The sequence below is a fragment of the Carcharodon carcharias genome, chromosome 20 (genome assembly GCF_017639515.1).
Source record: "Carcharodon carcharias isolate sCarCar2 chromosome 20, sCarCar2.pri, whole genome shotgun sequence".
In the NCBI taxonomy this organism is placed as follows: domain Eukaryota; kingdom Metazoa; phylum Chordata; class Chondrichthyes; order Lamniformes; family Lamnidae; genus Carcharodon; species Carcharodon carcharias.
Window position 1 is genome coordinate 45,240,639 of NC_054486.1, and position 15,669 is coordinate 45,256,307.

The 15,669-nt window shown below is 47.5% G+C and overlaps 1 protein-coding gene across 4 annotated transcripts in view; it reads right to left on the minus strand.

Moving 5' to 3' along the window:
* Nucleotides 1-596: 596 nt before the first annotated feature.
* The window catches only part of sptssa (serine palmitoyltransferase, small subunit A), a 38,726-nt gene continuing 23,653 nt past the window's right edge, over nucleotides 597-15,669 (minus strand). For all 4 annotated transcript variants that reach the window (XM_041215137.1, XM_041215135.1, XM_041215138.1 and 1 more), the window contains exons 2-3: nucleotides 7,953-8,089; nucleotides 597-1,340 (exon numbers count right to left, since the gene is read on the minus strand). In XM_041215137.1, the coding sequence (XP_041071071.1) occupies nucleotides 1,237-1,340; nucleotides 7,953-8,055 (207 nt within the window). In that variant the 5' untranslated portion in view covers nucleotides 8,056-8,089 and the 3' untranslated portion in view covers nucleotides 597-1,236. The remainder of the gene's footprint in view (nucleotides 1,341-7,952; nucleotides 8,090-15,669) is intronic.

A 15,669-nucleotide genomic window follows, 5' to 3' on the forward strand; every position in this document is an offset into this window, starting at 1 on the left:
TTCCAAGCTCAGGCATTAAGGAATCTTGCACACTACATTTAGATATATGATTCAGCACTTGCCAGGACAAAATTATATGGAACAATCTTAAAGAACTAAGGAAGTCTATTAAGCAACTTAGTCTGGTTGGCAACCCAGATGTTTTGTAAAATTGTAAAACAGCAAGGGATAACAGAAACTTGACATTTTTTCAGATAAGTACCTGAGCTGCACTGGCAAGAGAAAGGAACACCGAGGAATATGGCTTTGTTACTGCTGATTAAACAACAGCAGGGGCTTTTGTCAAAACATCATAATGGCCAACAACTAGCTTAACTGCTAAATTCAAATATCTGTTAGTATTTGTTCACTAAAGAAGTCATGTCTCCTTTTTGGTAAGAAGTGCAAACAGAACCCTGTAGCATGCGGAAAGGGTCTTTATGGGCTCCTTTATCAGGAGTGGACATCAGAAGGTGTGCCATATTATACTTCATCTTGTGTGTGAGGAATACTGTCAGAAGTAACACTGATAGCAGACAGACGTGCATTCCCCCACTAAAAGGCTGAGCAGCAGCATTTACTGGCCAGAATCATAAAATAAACCAAAACAATGGAAAGTCGTCACAAGCATTTTATATTAGTATCAATTTTAGGACACCAAAAATATGACATCATTTGGAATTCTAAACAAGTCTTACAGGTGGGCAACATTACTTTTCAAATGGTATTAAAAATGAAACATACTTCAAAATATGCATCTCATGAAAATTCCAATCAGGTCAATTGCCAAAAATTCAGAAAAGTTAAAAATTTGTTTCCTCAATACTCTGACAGTACCAAATATTTAATCAATTTTAGGTCCAAGTTATATTTGAATTACTTATATATATATATATATGGAATGCTTCACACTAACTGACATTTTTTCAAAGATACAACTAAATGCATTCACAATGCAATGTGCACACTAATAGAGGCAAGTACAGTATTGATGTCAGTAACTATAATAATTAGATCAACAAACAAGGGCACCTTGTTATGCTGCAAGAATGCATATTAAAACAATAAATACAAAACCATGAAATACACTCCATTCTATTTTGATTTGCCACTTTTCAAGCTTTTACTTCCTTTATAATTCAATGGGGTTGGTCTTCAACAGCATTCTTGCCAGGCTATTGAGAAATAACCAATCATCAATCAGGAACCTTATTTCTCCCTCCTGTATTTCTGGTCCTCATTCCTGGCTTAAGGCAGTCATTGGACAATTTCAAAGTAATGCAATATTGCCATAATATGCTGAGGCATAAACACATAACCAGTGTATACAGCCATCCCAACAATAGATATCAATAGGGAGTCTGAGAGGTAAGGTTAAGGAATAGATTTTGATAAAAGCATTATCTGGTGTAAATTAGAATGGGCTATTAACATTTTATAAATCAAAATATTGATTAGCTGCAGCTGGAAGCAAAGGTCTTGGAAACAAATTTCAAATAAATGTGACAGATGAACCACAAACAATAAATAAAGTCATGCACTGTTAATGTTACTAACAGAAAACTGAATTTTGCCAGCTTCAGCTTGCTTGGGCTAGTTTTAAAGTCAAACATATTTTGACATGGAGATATCTTTTAGAACACTATGCATACAGCCTGAAGTTTGAAAAAGTTTGAAAAAGATATGCTTCAACAGTACAAATGTTCATATGCAAATATCTCGTGCACCACTGCAATGAGTGAAGTACAAATACGGTGGGAAATAAGAGGGAAATTAAACTATATTCTCAAATCAAAAACTCACCCTGCATTATACAAATTAAAAATCAGAACATAAAAGAAAACTTCTTAAAGTTGGACGATGGTTTGGCAATTATCAAATCTATACATTTAAATGTCCATGGTGTGCAGTAGAAAATAAAGAAAGTTGTTTCTGGAATTTCACCATAACTAAATTAACCAACCAGTTCAACCAAATGCTGACAATTACATAGGAGCATTCACTTATGTTTCATATAAAACCATGTGTATAATACTTAAGATAATGCATTACAACAACAATGTCTTCCTATTGGGCATGCAGGTATCTTTATCCTAGTTCTTCTGCTATTCAATGCGTAGACAGTCTGACTTTTTACCTACCCTTCTCTCTTCCCAAGGATGAATCTAGTTACACTTAAATGTCCTTTCCTCTCTTCTTCATGTACCCCAATGCCCCTTTATCAACTGGGAAAAAAATAAAAACTTGGTTTAAAAAAAACTCATCAATTTAGCATACAGCACTGCATGCTTTCACTGAAAATCTAAACCTTTTCTGCATCAATTCCCCCTGTATAATACAAATAATAATTTTCATTGCGGTTTTTTGGCTGTGACAGTTACAGAGTTGTCAGATATCCATTTACGCTTATGCAACAATACTTTTTCTCTAAAGTTTTTTTTAAATCTTTATCGTCAAAAACAGATTCACAAGTGACTTATTTCATTGCTATTTGAGGAATCTTCATATGTGGAAATTGTTGCGTGTTTTGCCTACAACACAAGTGACTTGCACAAACTTAGATACTAATAGTGCAAATTACTTTTTTGGAAGTTTTTCTTTATAATAAAGGTTTTTGCTATTTTAAATCCTGCAATGCAAAACAAGATCTGAAATGAGAAAAGAACATTCAGCCCATCAAGGTTCATCCAGGATCTAGGGGTGGCTTTTTATTATGAACCACTCCACCTATCCCAAATTGTTATTCAGCTACTTTAAAAGGAAAATAAAGTTCAGAAATTATTCAATGGACTCACTCACACTAAATATACTCCCTCCCAACCCACTTACCCAATTTCTTTTCCTGCACATTAATGCAGTTCCAAATTTTCATATATTGGCTGTCTAAAATTTTACTTATAAATTTAATAGGAGTACCAACTCTGATAAAATTAGTAACATTCCAAGTTAAATTTAAATGCTCCTAGAACTTTCAGTGGGTTGAGAATCTTTTAAACTTACATTCATAGCTGATCACTGATACATCACATTCAGTGAAAGTCCAAGTCCTAACACTATCTTCTGATTTTAATCAGATAGGTAACTTGCCACATTGCACCTAGGCACATATAAAGGTACTTTGTATTGACACAAAAGATGTGGTATGTTTATTCTAAGATAGTGTATTTTAATTTGTTGGCTTTCTCAAGATAGTTTGTAAAATCATGGTTTATAATTTGTGCATAATCTGCACTGTAGATTTTATAAAGTAGCCTTGTTCAATATTTATTTTATTATTCAAATATTCATTGGAAAATACATACATGCATCACAGGTTTCATATGTTACCAAATCCAGTTTGTAGAAATGGAGCAAAGGTCGCCTGCACATGGTCTCCCTTTATCAAACAGAAAGAACTGCGGGCAGTTTCGAGGCATCTAATATTAGAAAGGACAGTAATTTTTGCAACATTTCAATGATCACGATCACCCTGCAACAATATTACAATAGCTACGAAGAGAAGCGCGAGAGGAGCCGGGAGTTGAAGAGAAGCGCGAGAGGAGTTGGGAGTTGAGATTCTATAGACTCTGGAACAGTTCCTACAGAATGGAGGGTAGCTAATGTAACCCCACTATTTAAAAAGGGAGATGGAGAGAAAACAGGGAATTATAGACCAGTCAGCCTGACATCGGTAGTGGGGAAAATTCTAGAGTCCATTATAAAAGATTTAATAGCTGAGCACTTGGAAAACAGTGGCAGAATCGGACAGAGTCAGCTTGGATTTACGAAGGGGAAATCATGCTTGACAAATCTACTGGAATTTTTCAAGGATGCAACTAGTAGAGTTGATGAGGGGGAGCCAGTGGATGTGTTTTATTTGGACTTTCAGAAGGCTTTCGACAAAGTCCCACATAAGAGATTAGCATGTAAAATTAATGCACATGGGATTGGGGGTAGTGTATTGAGATGGATTGAAAACTGGTTGGCAGACAGGAAATAAAGAGAAGGAATAAACGGGTATTTTTCCAAATGGCAGGCAGTGACTAGCAGGGTACCGCAGGGATCGGTGCTGGGACCCCAGTTATTCACAATATATATTAATGATTTAGATGAGGGAACTAAATGTAATATCTCCAAATTTGCAAATGACACAAAGCTGGGTGGGAGGGTGCGCTGTGAGGAGGATGCTTTAAGGTGATTTGGACAAGCTAAGCGAGTGGGCAAATGCATGGCAGATGCAGTATAATGTGGATAAATGTGAGGTTATCCACTTTGGTAGCAAAAACAGGACGGCAGATTATCTGAATGGCTATAAATTGAGATGGGGGAATGTGCAACGAGACCTGGGTGTACTCGTACACCAGTCGCTGAAGGTAAGCATGCAAGCGGTAAAGAAGGCAAATGGTATGCTGGCCTTCATAGCGAGAGGATTTGACTACAGGAGCAGGGATGTCTTGCTGCAATTATACAGAGCCTTGGTGAGACCACACCTGGAATATTGTGTGCAGTTTTGATCTCCTTATCTGAGGAAGGATATTCTTGCTATAGAGGGAGTGCAGTGAAGGTTTACCAGACTGATTCCTGGGATGGCGGGGCTGGCATATGAAGAGAGATTGAGTCAGTTAGGATTATATCCGCTGGAGTTCAGAAGAACAAGGGGGATCTAATAGAAACCTATAAAATTCTAACAGGACTAGACAGGGTAGATGCAGGAAGAATGTTGTTGATGGTGGGGGAGTCCAGAACCAGGGTCACAATCTGAGGATGAAGTGTCGGCTGGGTTGGGGAAAGGGGAGATTTGGCTAGTTGTGGGTTGGGGGGTGGGGGGAAGAGAGTCGGCTCTGTGAAGCAAAACATAAGAGCAAACCAACACCAAACATATCTTCCCCTCACCTCCTGTCAGCATTCCATAGAGACCATTCCCTTTGTGGCACCCTGGTCCAATCCTCCATTCCCTTCCCACGGCACCTTCTCATGCAATTGTAGGTGGAACACCTAACCATTTACCTCCGCCCTCTTCACCATCCAAGGCCCCAAACACTCCTCCCAGGAGAAGCGATTCACTTGCACCTCCTTCAATTTACTCTACTGTATTCATTGCTCATAATACAGTCTCCTCTAAACTGGGGAGACCAAACGCAGACTGGGTGACTGCCTTGCAGAACACCTTCACTCAATCCGCAAGCGTGACCCCGACCTTCCCTTCGCTTGCCATTTCAATTTACTATCTTGCTCTTGTGCCCACATTTCGTCCTTGGCCTGCTGCAATGTTCCAGTGAAGCCCAATGCAAACTGGAGAAACAGCACCTCATCTCCCAATTAGGCACTTTACAGCCTTCTGGACTATAACATGGAGTTCAACAACTTCAGGCCACAATGACCTCCATTTCGATCTTTTTAAAAAAAAATTCCCAACCCCCTCCCCCTACAGGGCCATCTGTAACGTGTTCTTATGTTTTTCACAGAGCGCTGACCCTTGTTCTGCTATTAACATATTCTGCTGTCTTACCTTTATGCCACTATTAGCACCTTCTTTGGCATTAACATGAATATTAACACTCTCCATGTCTTGTGTCCATGTCATCTTTGTCGAATCTCTCCTGAACTCCGACTTATCCCTGACCTTCTATTTTTGCTCCTCCTGCTCAACCACCCCCAGCCCCCCAACCCCCCAATAGTATAAAGTCCATCACATTTCTACCTCTCTTGCGCTCAAAGAAGTCACATGGACTCAAAACGTTAACTCTGCATCATCCCCACAGATGCTGCCAAACCTGCTGAGTTTTTCCAGCATTTTCTGCTTTTATTTCTGCTTCCCACAATCCGAGACCAGAATACGTTACCAAGATTACAGTGATGCACATTAAAACTGTGCAAATGTTTTGACTTTTCCTCCCCAAATGCAAGTTGTTTTTGCTCATTCTTGAATATCCACTATAAAAACCATATAAGCAGCTAGTCCAACTTGTTCTTCATTATCTATCCAGCTGACCCAGAATATTTTAAAGACCTCTGATGTTTAAACTGTCAAATTTATCTTCTATAGTCTGCATCAGCCCCTTAAAGCCAAGTTGATAACACTGGTGTTATGTATGCCAATAGTCATAATTTTTGTTTCTTCAGACAAATATTCAATCTGATTTTGTTACCCAATTTTGCTGATGACAGCATTTTCTTACGACATAAAAATCTGCATTTGGTTTCCTGTTATTCAGAAGTTTAAATTACCACTAGCTCTCTCAAGACTCTCCATACAAGGTCCACTGTTGTTTTTCGTTCTGAAGAAAGAGAGGTTGGGAATCCACTTACAGTTCTACCTTGTGTGCAGTTGGTGCGCCACTATTCTGCAACCTCTGATATATCAATAAAGCTCAAAACGCATACAATAAATGTATTAAATATTTTTAAAAGCCAACCGCAGTTATAGTAGAACAGTGCTGCTTAAAACGCATAACATTTAAAACTCATTAGAAACAGCTGAAGGCCATCACATTCCTGTTGGGCAGTGTTTTAGGGCATAAAATGCCAACATAGCAAACTAGCGGAATAGATCAGAATCTCCTTTTAAGTTGGAGAAAGTCAAGGTTTGAGACAAGTAAGGGAAAACAGGATTTAACACTACTGGAATAGCTAAGAGGGTAGCTAAAATATAGTGAAACTATCCAAGGAGAAAGGGAAAGAAAGAGGGAATAAACTAATGAGAGATGGGATTAAGGGCATAAAAAATGAGCACAGCAGTAAACAAAATAAGTTTATTGTTCAAAAAAATTTAGAGTTAAGAGTTACACAGAGCATTCAAAACAGAATCAGAGTTAGAACCATTGCCTATGGAGGAATGGGCTAGAATAACGCAACCAAGATGCTGTTTAAGTTTCATTAAGACTGAATTTAATATTCCTAGTTCTAACATTTCAAGAGACATAGGGAGTCAAAAAAGTGGCAATGTGACAGTATTGGTAAAGGAATCTAATAAAGGGCTAACACATAAGAATTCACTGGAAGCTGTGTTAAATCTGAATACATAAAGATTGTCAAGACATAGGAACGATTGAGTAGCAGGGACCCAATTATGACCCAGATGATGACCAGCTATGTATAAATGGCAATACTGTATGCTGGGAACCTCCACCACAAACTGGAACAGTGAATGCAATGCAAAGCAAATACAGTTGCACTTGCAAACATTAAACCTATGCTGCACAACCTGCAACAAAGTATATGTAGGGAAAACATGGATTCTGTTTGTTAAATTTAATTGGTAATTTACCCATGCTGAAAACTCTGTATAAATTGCTCCTTTATTCTGCTCTAAGTCAACTTACACTGTGAAGATAGTTGCACGCTAATAGGAACAAAGGACTTTGGAACAGAAATCGGCCATTAACCCATTCGAGCCTGCTCTGCTATTCAATAAGATCATGGCTGATCTATTGTGGTCTGAACTTCACTTTTCTCTCTGCCTTCCATAACCCTCAACTCCCTTGTCTATCAAAAGTCTGTCGAACTCAGCCCTGAATAAATACAATGACCGAGCCTCCACTGTTTTCTGGGAAAGAGAATTCCACAAACTAACGACCCTCAGAGGAAAGAACTCTCATCACCATCTTAAATCATATTGAAAAGAAAGGTGAAGCAAAGGATTCAATGCACCAATTGCTCTTATACAGGGAGCAAATTGTTATCTGGATCAGGCCTGAACTTCTGCACAGATGACACCTATCAAAGTTACATGTTCATATGTAAATGTATGCTCCAAGTACATCTGTACTGTTTAAGTTATTATCGCAATTCTTGCTCTTCGATTATTGGAGGAAACAAGAAAATATTTGGACTTGTTTGTTGCATAGTCACATTTATTTTACACTGTAAGCAGACACATTGTTCAAAATTGCTTCCTGCTCTTAACCTTTACTAACTGCGGCCTTGTAGCGCTCTCATATAATGGTTAACTCCAACAAAAACAAAACGATAAACACACAACATTAAAAGGATACTGAATATGGTCCTTTCCCAGGGCTCTAACATGTACAGTGCTGTAATCAACAGATACTGGTAGTAAAGCCAAGACATCTGCTTCCATGCCGTTCCCAGTGCCATGGTCACTGGTTTGGTTTCCTCCAAACACTGCAAGCTAGAAAGAACACAGACATATTATTAGTCATTATCCCTTTCTTTATTGGGACAACTGCTATTTCCTGGAAAAACAGCAACATCTCTCTTTAATCCAAAATGCAAATTCCCAGGGTGGGAAATTCTTTGCATGAAGCCAAACAAAGAAATGGAAAGAGCTTAAGCTATTCACACTGCAATGTCATCTGCCTGGCATGATTACTTTGGTGAAAATTCATGAGTTAGTCAGAGTAAAAATGTCAATTAACGGAACAGTAAAAATCAGGTATGTTTGTAGTGGCCAAATTACAATTTGCTATGTTTTTATGCTATATTTTTATACAAACAAAAGCACCAGTCCATTTATGTTCTGAAGACATTAGTACTGTTTGTGCAGTGGCGGTGTGGCTCATTTCTCCAAATTACACCTTGGTGTGCCCCCTTACTCCTCTAGCACCACTTCTCTTTTGAGTATGTCACCTTGCTCCATCCCTCTCACCTGTCTTTTAAAATCCTAGCTCTCTACTGCCCATCCAAGTACCATGCTTATTTTCCCAACAAGCTATCTTCACTGTTTTCCTTCCTCAGCCTCTGCACCAAGTGATTTCTCAATCTCGGTCGTTTCAACCTCAAATGCAATCTATGTTCTCTCTCCTGAGTTCACTACGCTCCTATCCTCCCTTATTTCTCCCAACCATGTAAACTCACCAACCTGTATTCAGGGTCACTCCTGGACCTTGTCATCTCACTTCGCCTCGCTACTCCCGTTGTAGTAACTACTGATAAGGCAATCTCTGATCACTTACTTGATTTCCTCTCCACACAAGCTCCAGCCCTCCTGAACGTATGTCCTTCTGTATTCACCCCTGGGAAAAAGCTTCCAATTCACTTATAACTGCACTTTAAAAAGCCCAACTGTTTGCCCTTTGCTCTTCCATTCACTGCAACATTTCTGCAGCTATCAATCTACTCAATCATAAGATGAAAGCAAAATACTGCGGATGCTGGAAATCTTAAATAAAAATAAAAAATGCTGGAAAAACTCAGCGGGTCTGGCAGCATCTGTGCAGAGAGAAACAGAGTTAACATCTTGAGCTTGTACAGCTGAAGAGTCATACAGACTCAACACGTTAACTCTGTTTCTCTCTCCACAGATGTTGCCAGACCTGAGTTCTTCCAGCATTTTCTGTTTATTTCACCCTTTCCCAACCTGGCTGCCTCCCCAGTATGGCCCTCCTCTGCACTCTACCTAAAGTCCAGGGGACACATATTTGAATGTTTATGTGGACCAACCACTGGCAGATCTGACTGAACCACATAAAACAGTATCAGGTCCTGCTCTTACCAGCCAAATCTACTCACTATCCAGGGTCATCCTAGGATGCAAAGATAACCCCAGCTATTTATCTCTACTACAAACCATCTTGTTAAAGCCTCCCCTTAGGTAATGCCTATCCTGTCAACTGATTCAAACACAAGCTCTCAGATTTCTTTAGCATGAAGAGTCAGACTACTTGATTAGCTGCCATTTCCCTCCGTCCCCAAGCTCACCAGGCTAAAGCTCCTCTATGCTTCTCCCCATGCCCTAGCCATGACCTTGTATCTTTTTCTCGTTTTACTCAGTCTCCCCTCAAATGCTCTCTAGGCTCATCTTGTCCACCCATTGTTCTCTCGGCCCTATTCCCACGAAGCTACTGACTACCTGACTTCTCTTCCAGGTTCTCATGTTAGCTGACATTGTTAACAGTTCTCTCTCCTCAGGTACTGTTTCCTTCCTCAAAAAAACAAACCCCGATCTCCATTCTTGCAAATGACTAGCCCAATGTCCAAACTTCCTTTCTGCTCCAAAGTCTTCAAGATGTCACCTCTGGAATCTGTGCCTATTTTTCCCAGAACTCCATGTTTGAATCTCTCTAAATCATATTTCCATCCATGCTATGGTAGTGAAATGGCTCCTAACAATCAAAAATGACATGCAGTGTGTCTATCGCTCTTTGTCCTTTTCGACCTATCTACAGCCTTTGGGAAGGTTGACTACGTCATCCTCATATAACACCTCTCCATCAACGTCCAGTTGGGTGGGACTGCATTAACCTGGTTCCATTCTTATCTATCTAATCATATCCAGAGTACAACTTGCTATGACTTTTCTTTCTGCTTCCACATAGTTACGTCTGGATCATGTGTCCCCTTGGATTCCTCTCATCTCCATGCTGCCCGTACACAACACCATCCAAAAACACAGCATCAGTTTACACATGTACACTGACAATGCCCAGCTCTATTTCACCACCACCTCCCTTGACCCCTTCACTGTCTCTAGATCTTCAGATTGTTAATCCGACATCCAGTACTGGATGAGCAGAAATTTCCTGCAACTAAATATTGAGAAGATTGAAGCCATTGGCTATGATTCCTGCCACAAACTCTCTACTGGGTCCATCCCTCTCCCTGACAACTGTCTGATGCTAATCCAAGCTGTTCAAAGCCTTGCAGTCATATTTGTTTTCTATCACAAATCCTGCACGAAAAAGCCTATTCCCACCCGTGATTCCAACCCAGTCTTAGCTCACCTGTTGCTGAAACACTCACCCAGGCCTTCGTAACCTTTAGCCTCAACTATTCCAATGCACTCCTGGCTGGTCGCCCATGTTCTAGTCTCTCTGAATTTGGCATCACACAAAAATCTGCTGCCCGTGTCCTAACTTGCACCAAGTGCCATTCACCTATCACCCCTTCCTCACCTCCCAATTAAACAACGTCTCAACTTTTGAATTCTCAATCTTGCCTTCAAATCTATGGCCTCACCTCTCCATATCTCTGGAACCTTCTCCAGTGCCACAACCAATAGCGACTTATAATTTATATGGCATATTTAATGTAATGAAATGTCCCAAGGTGCTTAACAAGGGTACTGTAAAGCATAGTGCGTCACTGAGCCACATAAGGAAACATCAGGGTCAAATGACCAAAGGCTTGTTGAAAGAGGAAAGTTTTAAGGAGTGTCTTAAAGGAAGAAAGCGAGAGAGAGACAGAGAGGTGTAGGGAAGAAATTCTCCAAGACATTTGTCCTCTAATTCTGGCCTCTTGAGCATCCTGATCTTAACTGCCCCACCTTTGGTGTCCTTCAGCTGCCTGGGCCCCAAACCTCATCACCTTTCTTGGGGTGGGGTGGGTGGCTGAGGCAGAGAGGGGTGGTGGTCTGGGGTTGGCGGGAATGGGTGGGCCTTGGGGAGGGGGGGGGAGGGTAACGGTAGCCAGGTGGGGGAAGGGTGGTGAGGTCAGATCAGGAGTCAGGTAGAGGAGTTCGGGGGGGGGGGGGGGGGGGGGGGGGGGGTCGGTGTAGTAGTCGGGGGTAGGTGGTGGGGAGGGGATGGGGGGGTTCGAGCAGGTGCCAGGGTAGGTCAGTTTCTTAGATACCCAGGAGTTAGACTAGAAATCTTCAGTCTAACAATTCCTGGGTAACTGTCCAGGTAAGTAAATCGGAACTGTCGAAGTCTCCTACTCAGAGTTGGAGACTTTTTCAGAGGGTCCTGGGAATCAGAGGAATTTCCAATTGGAAGCTCAAACCTCAGGGGCAATTCCCATGTGTTGGAAATTTCAAGAGTTCTTTGAGGAGGAGTGTGATTACAGCAGGTGTGAACAAGTCAGAGACAGTGGTTGAGGAAAGGGCACCATGAACAATATTAGCCAAAATGTGGGCGGCAGGATTTCGGTGCTCAGCAGTTTGGTGGGAACAGGGTGAGCAAGTGACAAGTAGATCTCATGGACAAGATGAGCTCAGAGAGAGTATGAGGGGAGATAGGAGACAAAAATATATGAGCTCAGGGCTAGAGCAGGGAGGAATCTTTGGCAAGTTCAGTCCGGTGTGCTAGTGGAAAGGAGGGAAGTCGTACAGGCAACTCTACTAAGATTGAATAGTCTCAACCTTAGTGGCAAAGAAATCAATGAGTTCCTAGCACTTGTCGTTGGAGACAAGAGTGGAGGTGGTACAGAAAGGTTTAAGATGATTTATAGTGAAGAAGGGAAGCCAGGGTTTATCTTTGCATTCCAGGATGATCCTAAAACAGTGAGCAGTTTTCGCAAAAGACAGCAGGAACCGACAGCATCAGTGTGTGATCCAGCCAGGTCTGACAATGCACGGCTAAGCCAGTTGTCTGCCATTAATGTTCAAGTCTGTGACTCTTGGTCTTAAGGAAGTGGAGCCTTACCAGTAGAATGACTAGGGTGAGAGAGAGTAAGGGTTTTAGTGGGGGTAAAGGCAGAGGTGGGAATGGAAATGCAACGAGCTGCAGAAATGTCACGATGAATGAAGAACCAAAGGCTAGACAGTTGCGAATTTGAAAGTGCCATTCTAAGTGATTTGGGGGAAGAGCTTTTGCCAGGACCAGCTATAAAAGAATGCAGCTTGGGGGGCGGGGGGAGACGGAGAGCAGGGCGGGGGGAGACGGAGAGCAGGGCGGGGGGAGACGGAGAGCAGGGCGGGGGGAGACGGAGGGCAGGGCGGGGGGAGACGGAGGGCAGGGCGGGGGGAGACGGAGAGCAGGGCGGGGGGGAGACGGAGGGCAGGGCGGGGGGAGACGGAGAGCAGGGCGGGGGGAGACAGAGAGCAGGGCGGGGGGAGACAGAGAGCAGGGCGGGGGGGAGACAGAGAGCAGGGCGGGGGGAGACAGAGAGCAGGGCGGGGGGAGACAGAGAGCAGGGCGGGGGGAGACAGAGAGCAGGGCGGGGGGGAGACAGAGAGCAGGGCGGGGGGAGACAGAGAGCAGGGCGGGGGGAGACAGAGAGCAGGGCGGGGGGGAGACAGAGAGCAGGGCGGGGGGAGACAGAGAGCAGGGCGGGGGGGAGACAGAGAGCAGGGCGGGGGGAGACAGAGAGCAGGGCGGGGGGAGACAGAGAGCAGGGCGGGGGGAGACAGAGAGCAGGGCGGGGGGAGACAGAGAGCAGGGCGGGGGGAGACAGAGAGCAGGGCGGGGGGAGACAGAGAGCAGGGCGGGGGGAGACAGAGAGCAGGGCGGGGGGAGACAGAGAGCAGGGCGGGGGGAGACAGAGAGCAGGGCGGGGGGAGACAGAGAGCAGGGCGGGGGAGACAGAGAGCAGGGCGGGGGGAGACAGAGAGCAGGGCGGGGGGAGACAGAGAGCAGGGCGGGGGGAGACAGAGAGCAGGGCGGGGGGAGACAGAGAGCAGGGCGGGGGGAGACAGAGAGCAGGGCGGGGGGAGACAGAGAGCAGGGCGGGGGGAGACAGAGAGCAGGGCGGGGGGAGACAGAGAGCAGGGCGGGGGGAGACAGAGAGCAGGGCGGGGGGAGACAGAGAGCAGGGCGGGGGAGACAGAGAGCAGGGCGGGGGAGACAGAGAGCAGGGCGGGGGGAGACAGAGAGCAGGGCGGGGGGAGACAGAGAGCAGGGCGGGGGGGAGACAGAGAGCAGGGCGGGGGAGACAGAGAGCAGGGCGGGGGAGACAGAGAGCAGGGCGGGGGAGACAGAGAGCAGGGCGGGGGGGAGACAGAGAGCAGGGCGGGGGGAGACAGAGAGCAGGGCGGGGGGAGACAGAGAGCAGGGCGGGGGGGAGACAGAGAGCAGGGCGGGGGGGAGACAGAGAGCAGGGCGGGGGGGAGACAGAGAGCCAGGGCGGGGGGAGACAGAGAGCAGGGCGGGGGGAGACAGAGAGCAGGGGCGGGGGGAAGACAGAGAGCAGGGCGGGGGGAGACAGAGAGCAGGCGGGGGGAGACAGAGAGGCAGGGCGGGGGGGAGACAGAGAGCAGGGCGGGTGGGAGACAGAGAGCAGGGCGGGGGGAGACAGAGAGCAGGGCGGGGGGAGACAGAGAGGCAGGCGGGGGGAGACAGAGAGCAGGGCGGGGGGGAGACAGAGAGCAGGGCGGGGGGAGACAGAGAGCAGGCGGGGGGAGACAGAGAGCAGGGCGGGGGGAGACAGAGAGCAGGGCGGGGGGGAGACAGAGAGCAGGGCGGGGGGAGACAGAGAGCAGGGCGGGGGGAGACAGAGAGCAGGGCGGGGGGAGACAGAGAGCAGGGCGGGGGGAGACAGAGAGCAGGGCGGGGGGAGACAGAGAGCAGGGCGGGGGGAGACAGAGAGCAGGGCGGGGGGAGACAGAGAGCAGGGCGGGGGGAGACAGAGAGCAGGGCGGGGGGAGACAGAGAGCAGGGCGGGGGGAGACAGAGAGCAGGGCGGGGGGAGACAGAGAGCAGGGCGGGGGGAGACAGAGAGCAGGGCGGGGGGAGACAGAGAGCAGGGCGGGGGGAGACAGAGAGCAGGGCGGGGGGAGACAGAGAGCAGGGCGGGGGGAGACAGAGAGCAGGGCGGGGGGAGACAGAGAGCAGGGCGGGGGGAGACAGAGAGCAGGGCGGGGGGAGACAGAGAGCAGGGCGGGGGGGAGACAGAGAGCAGGGCGGGGGGAGACAGAGAGCAGGGCGGGGGGAGACAGAGAGCAGGGCGGGGGGGAGACAGAGAGCAGGGCGGGGGGAGACAGAGAGCAGGGCGGGGGGAGACAGAGAGCAGGGCGGGGGGAGACAGAGAGCAGGGCGGGGGGAGACAGAGAGCAGGGCGGGGGGAGACAGAGAGCAGGGCGGGGGAGACAGAGAGCAGGGCGGGGGGAGACAGAGAGCAGGGCGGGGGGAGACAGAGAGCAGGGCGGGGGGAGACAGAGAGCAGGGCGGGGGGAGACAGAGAGCAGGGCGGGGGGAGACAGAGAGCAGGGCGGGGGGAGACAGAGAGCAGGGCGGGGGGAGACAGAGAGCAGGGCGGGGGGAGACAGAGAGCAGGGCGGGGGGAGACAGAGAGCAGGGCGGGGGGAGACAGAGAGCAGGGCGGGGGGAGACAGAGAGCAGGGCGGGGGGGAGACAGAGAGCAGGGCGGGGGGAGACAGAGAGCAGGGCGGGGGGAGACAGAGAGCAGGGCGGGGGGAGACAGAGAGCAGGGCGGGGGGAGACAGAGAGCAGGGCGGGGGGAGACAGAGAGCAGGGCGGGGGGAGACAGAGAGCAGGGCGGGGGGAGACAGAGAGCAGGGCGGGGGGAGACAGAGAGCAGGGCGGGGGGAGACAGAGAGCAGGGCGGGGGGAGACAGAGAGCAGGGCGGGGGGAGACAGAGAGCAGGGCGGGGGGAGACAGAGAGCAGGGCGGGGGGAGACAGAGAGCAGGGCGGGGGGAGACAGAGAGCAGGGCGGGGGGAGACAGAGAGCAGGGCGGGGGGAGACAGAGAGCAGGGCGGGGGGAGACAGAGAGCAGGGCGGGGGGAGACAGAGAGCAGGGCGGGGGGAGACAGAGAGCAGGGCGGGGGGAGACAGAGAGCAGGGCGGGGGGAGACAGAGAGCAGGGCGGGGGGAGACAGAGAGCAGGGCGGGGGGAGACAGAGAGCAGGGCGGGGGGAGACAGAGAGCAGGGCGGGGGGAGACAGAGAGCAGGGCGGGGGGAGACAGAGAGCAGGGCGGGGGGAGACAGAGAGCAGGGCGGGGGGAGACAGAGAGCAGGGCGGGGGGAGACAGAGAGCAGGGCGGGGGGAGACAGAGAGCAGGGCGGGGGGAGACAGAGAGCAGGGCGGGGGGAGACAGAGAGCAGGGCGGGGGGAGACAGAGAGCAGGGCGGGGG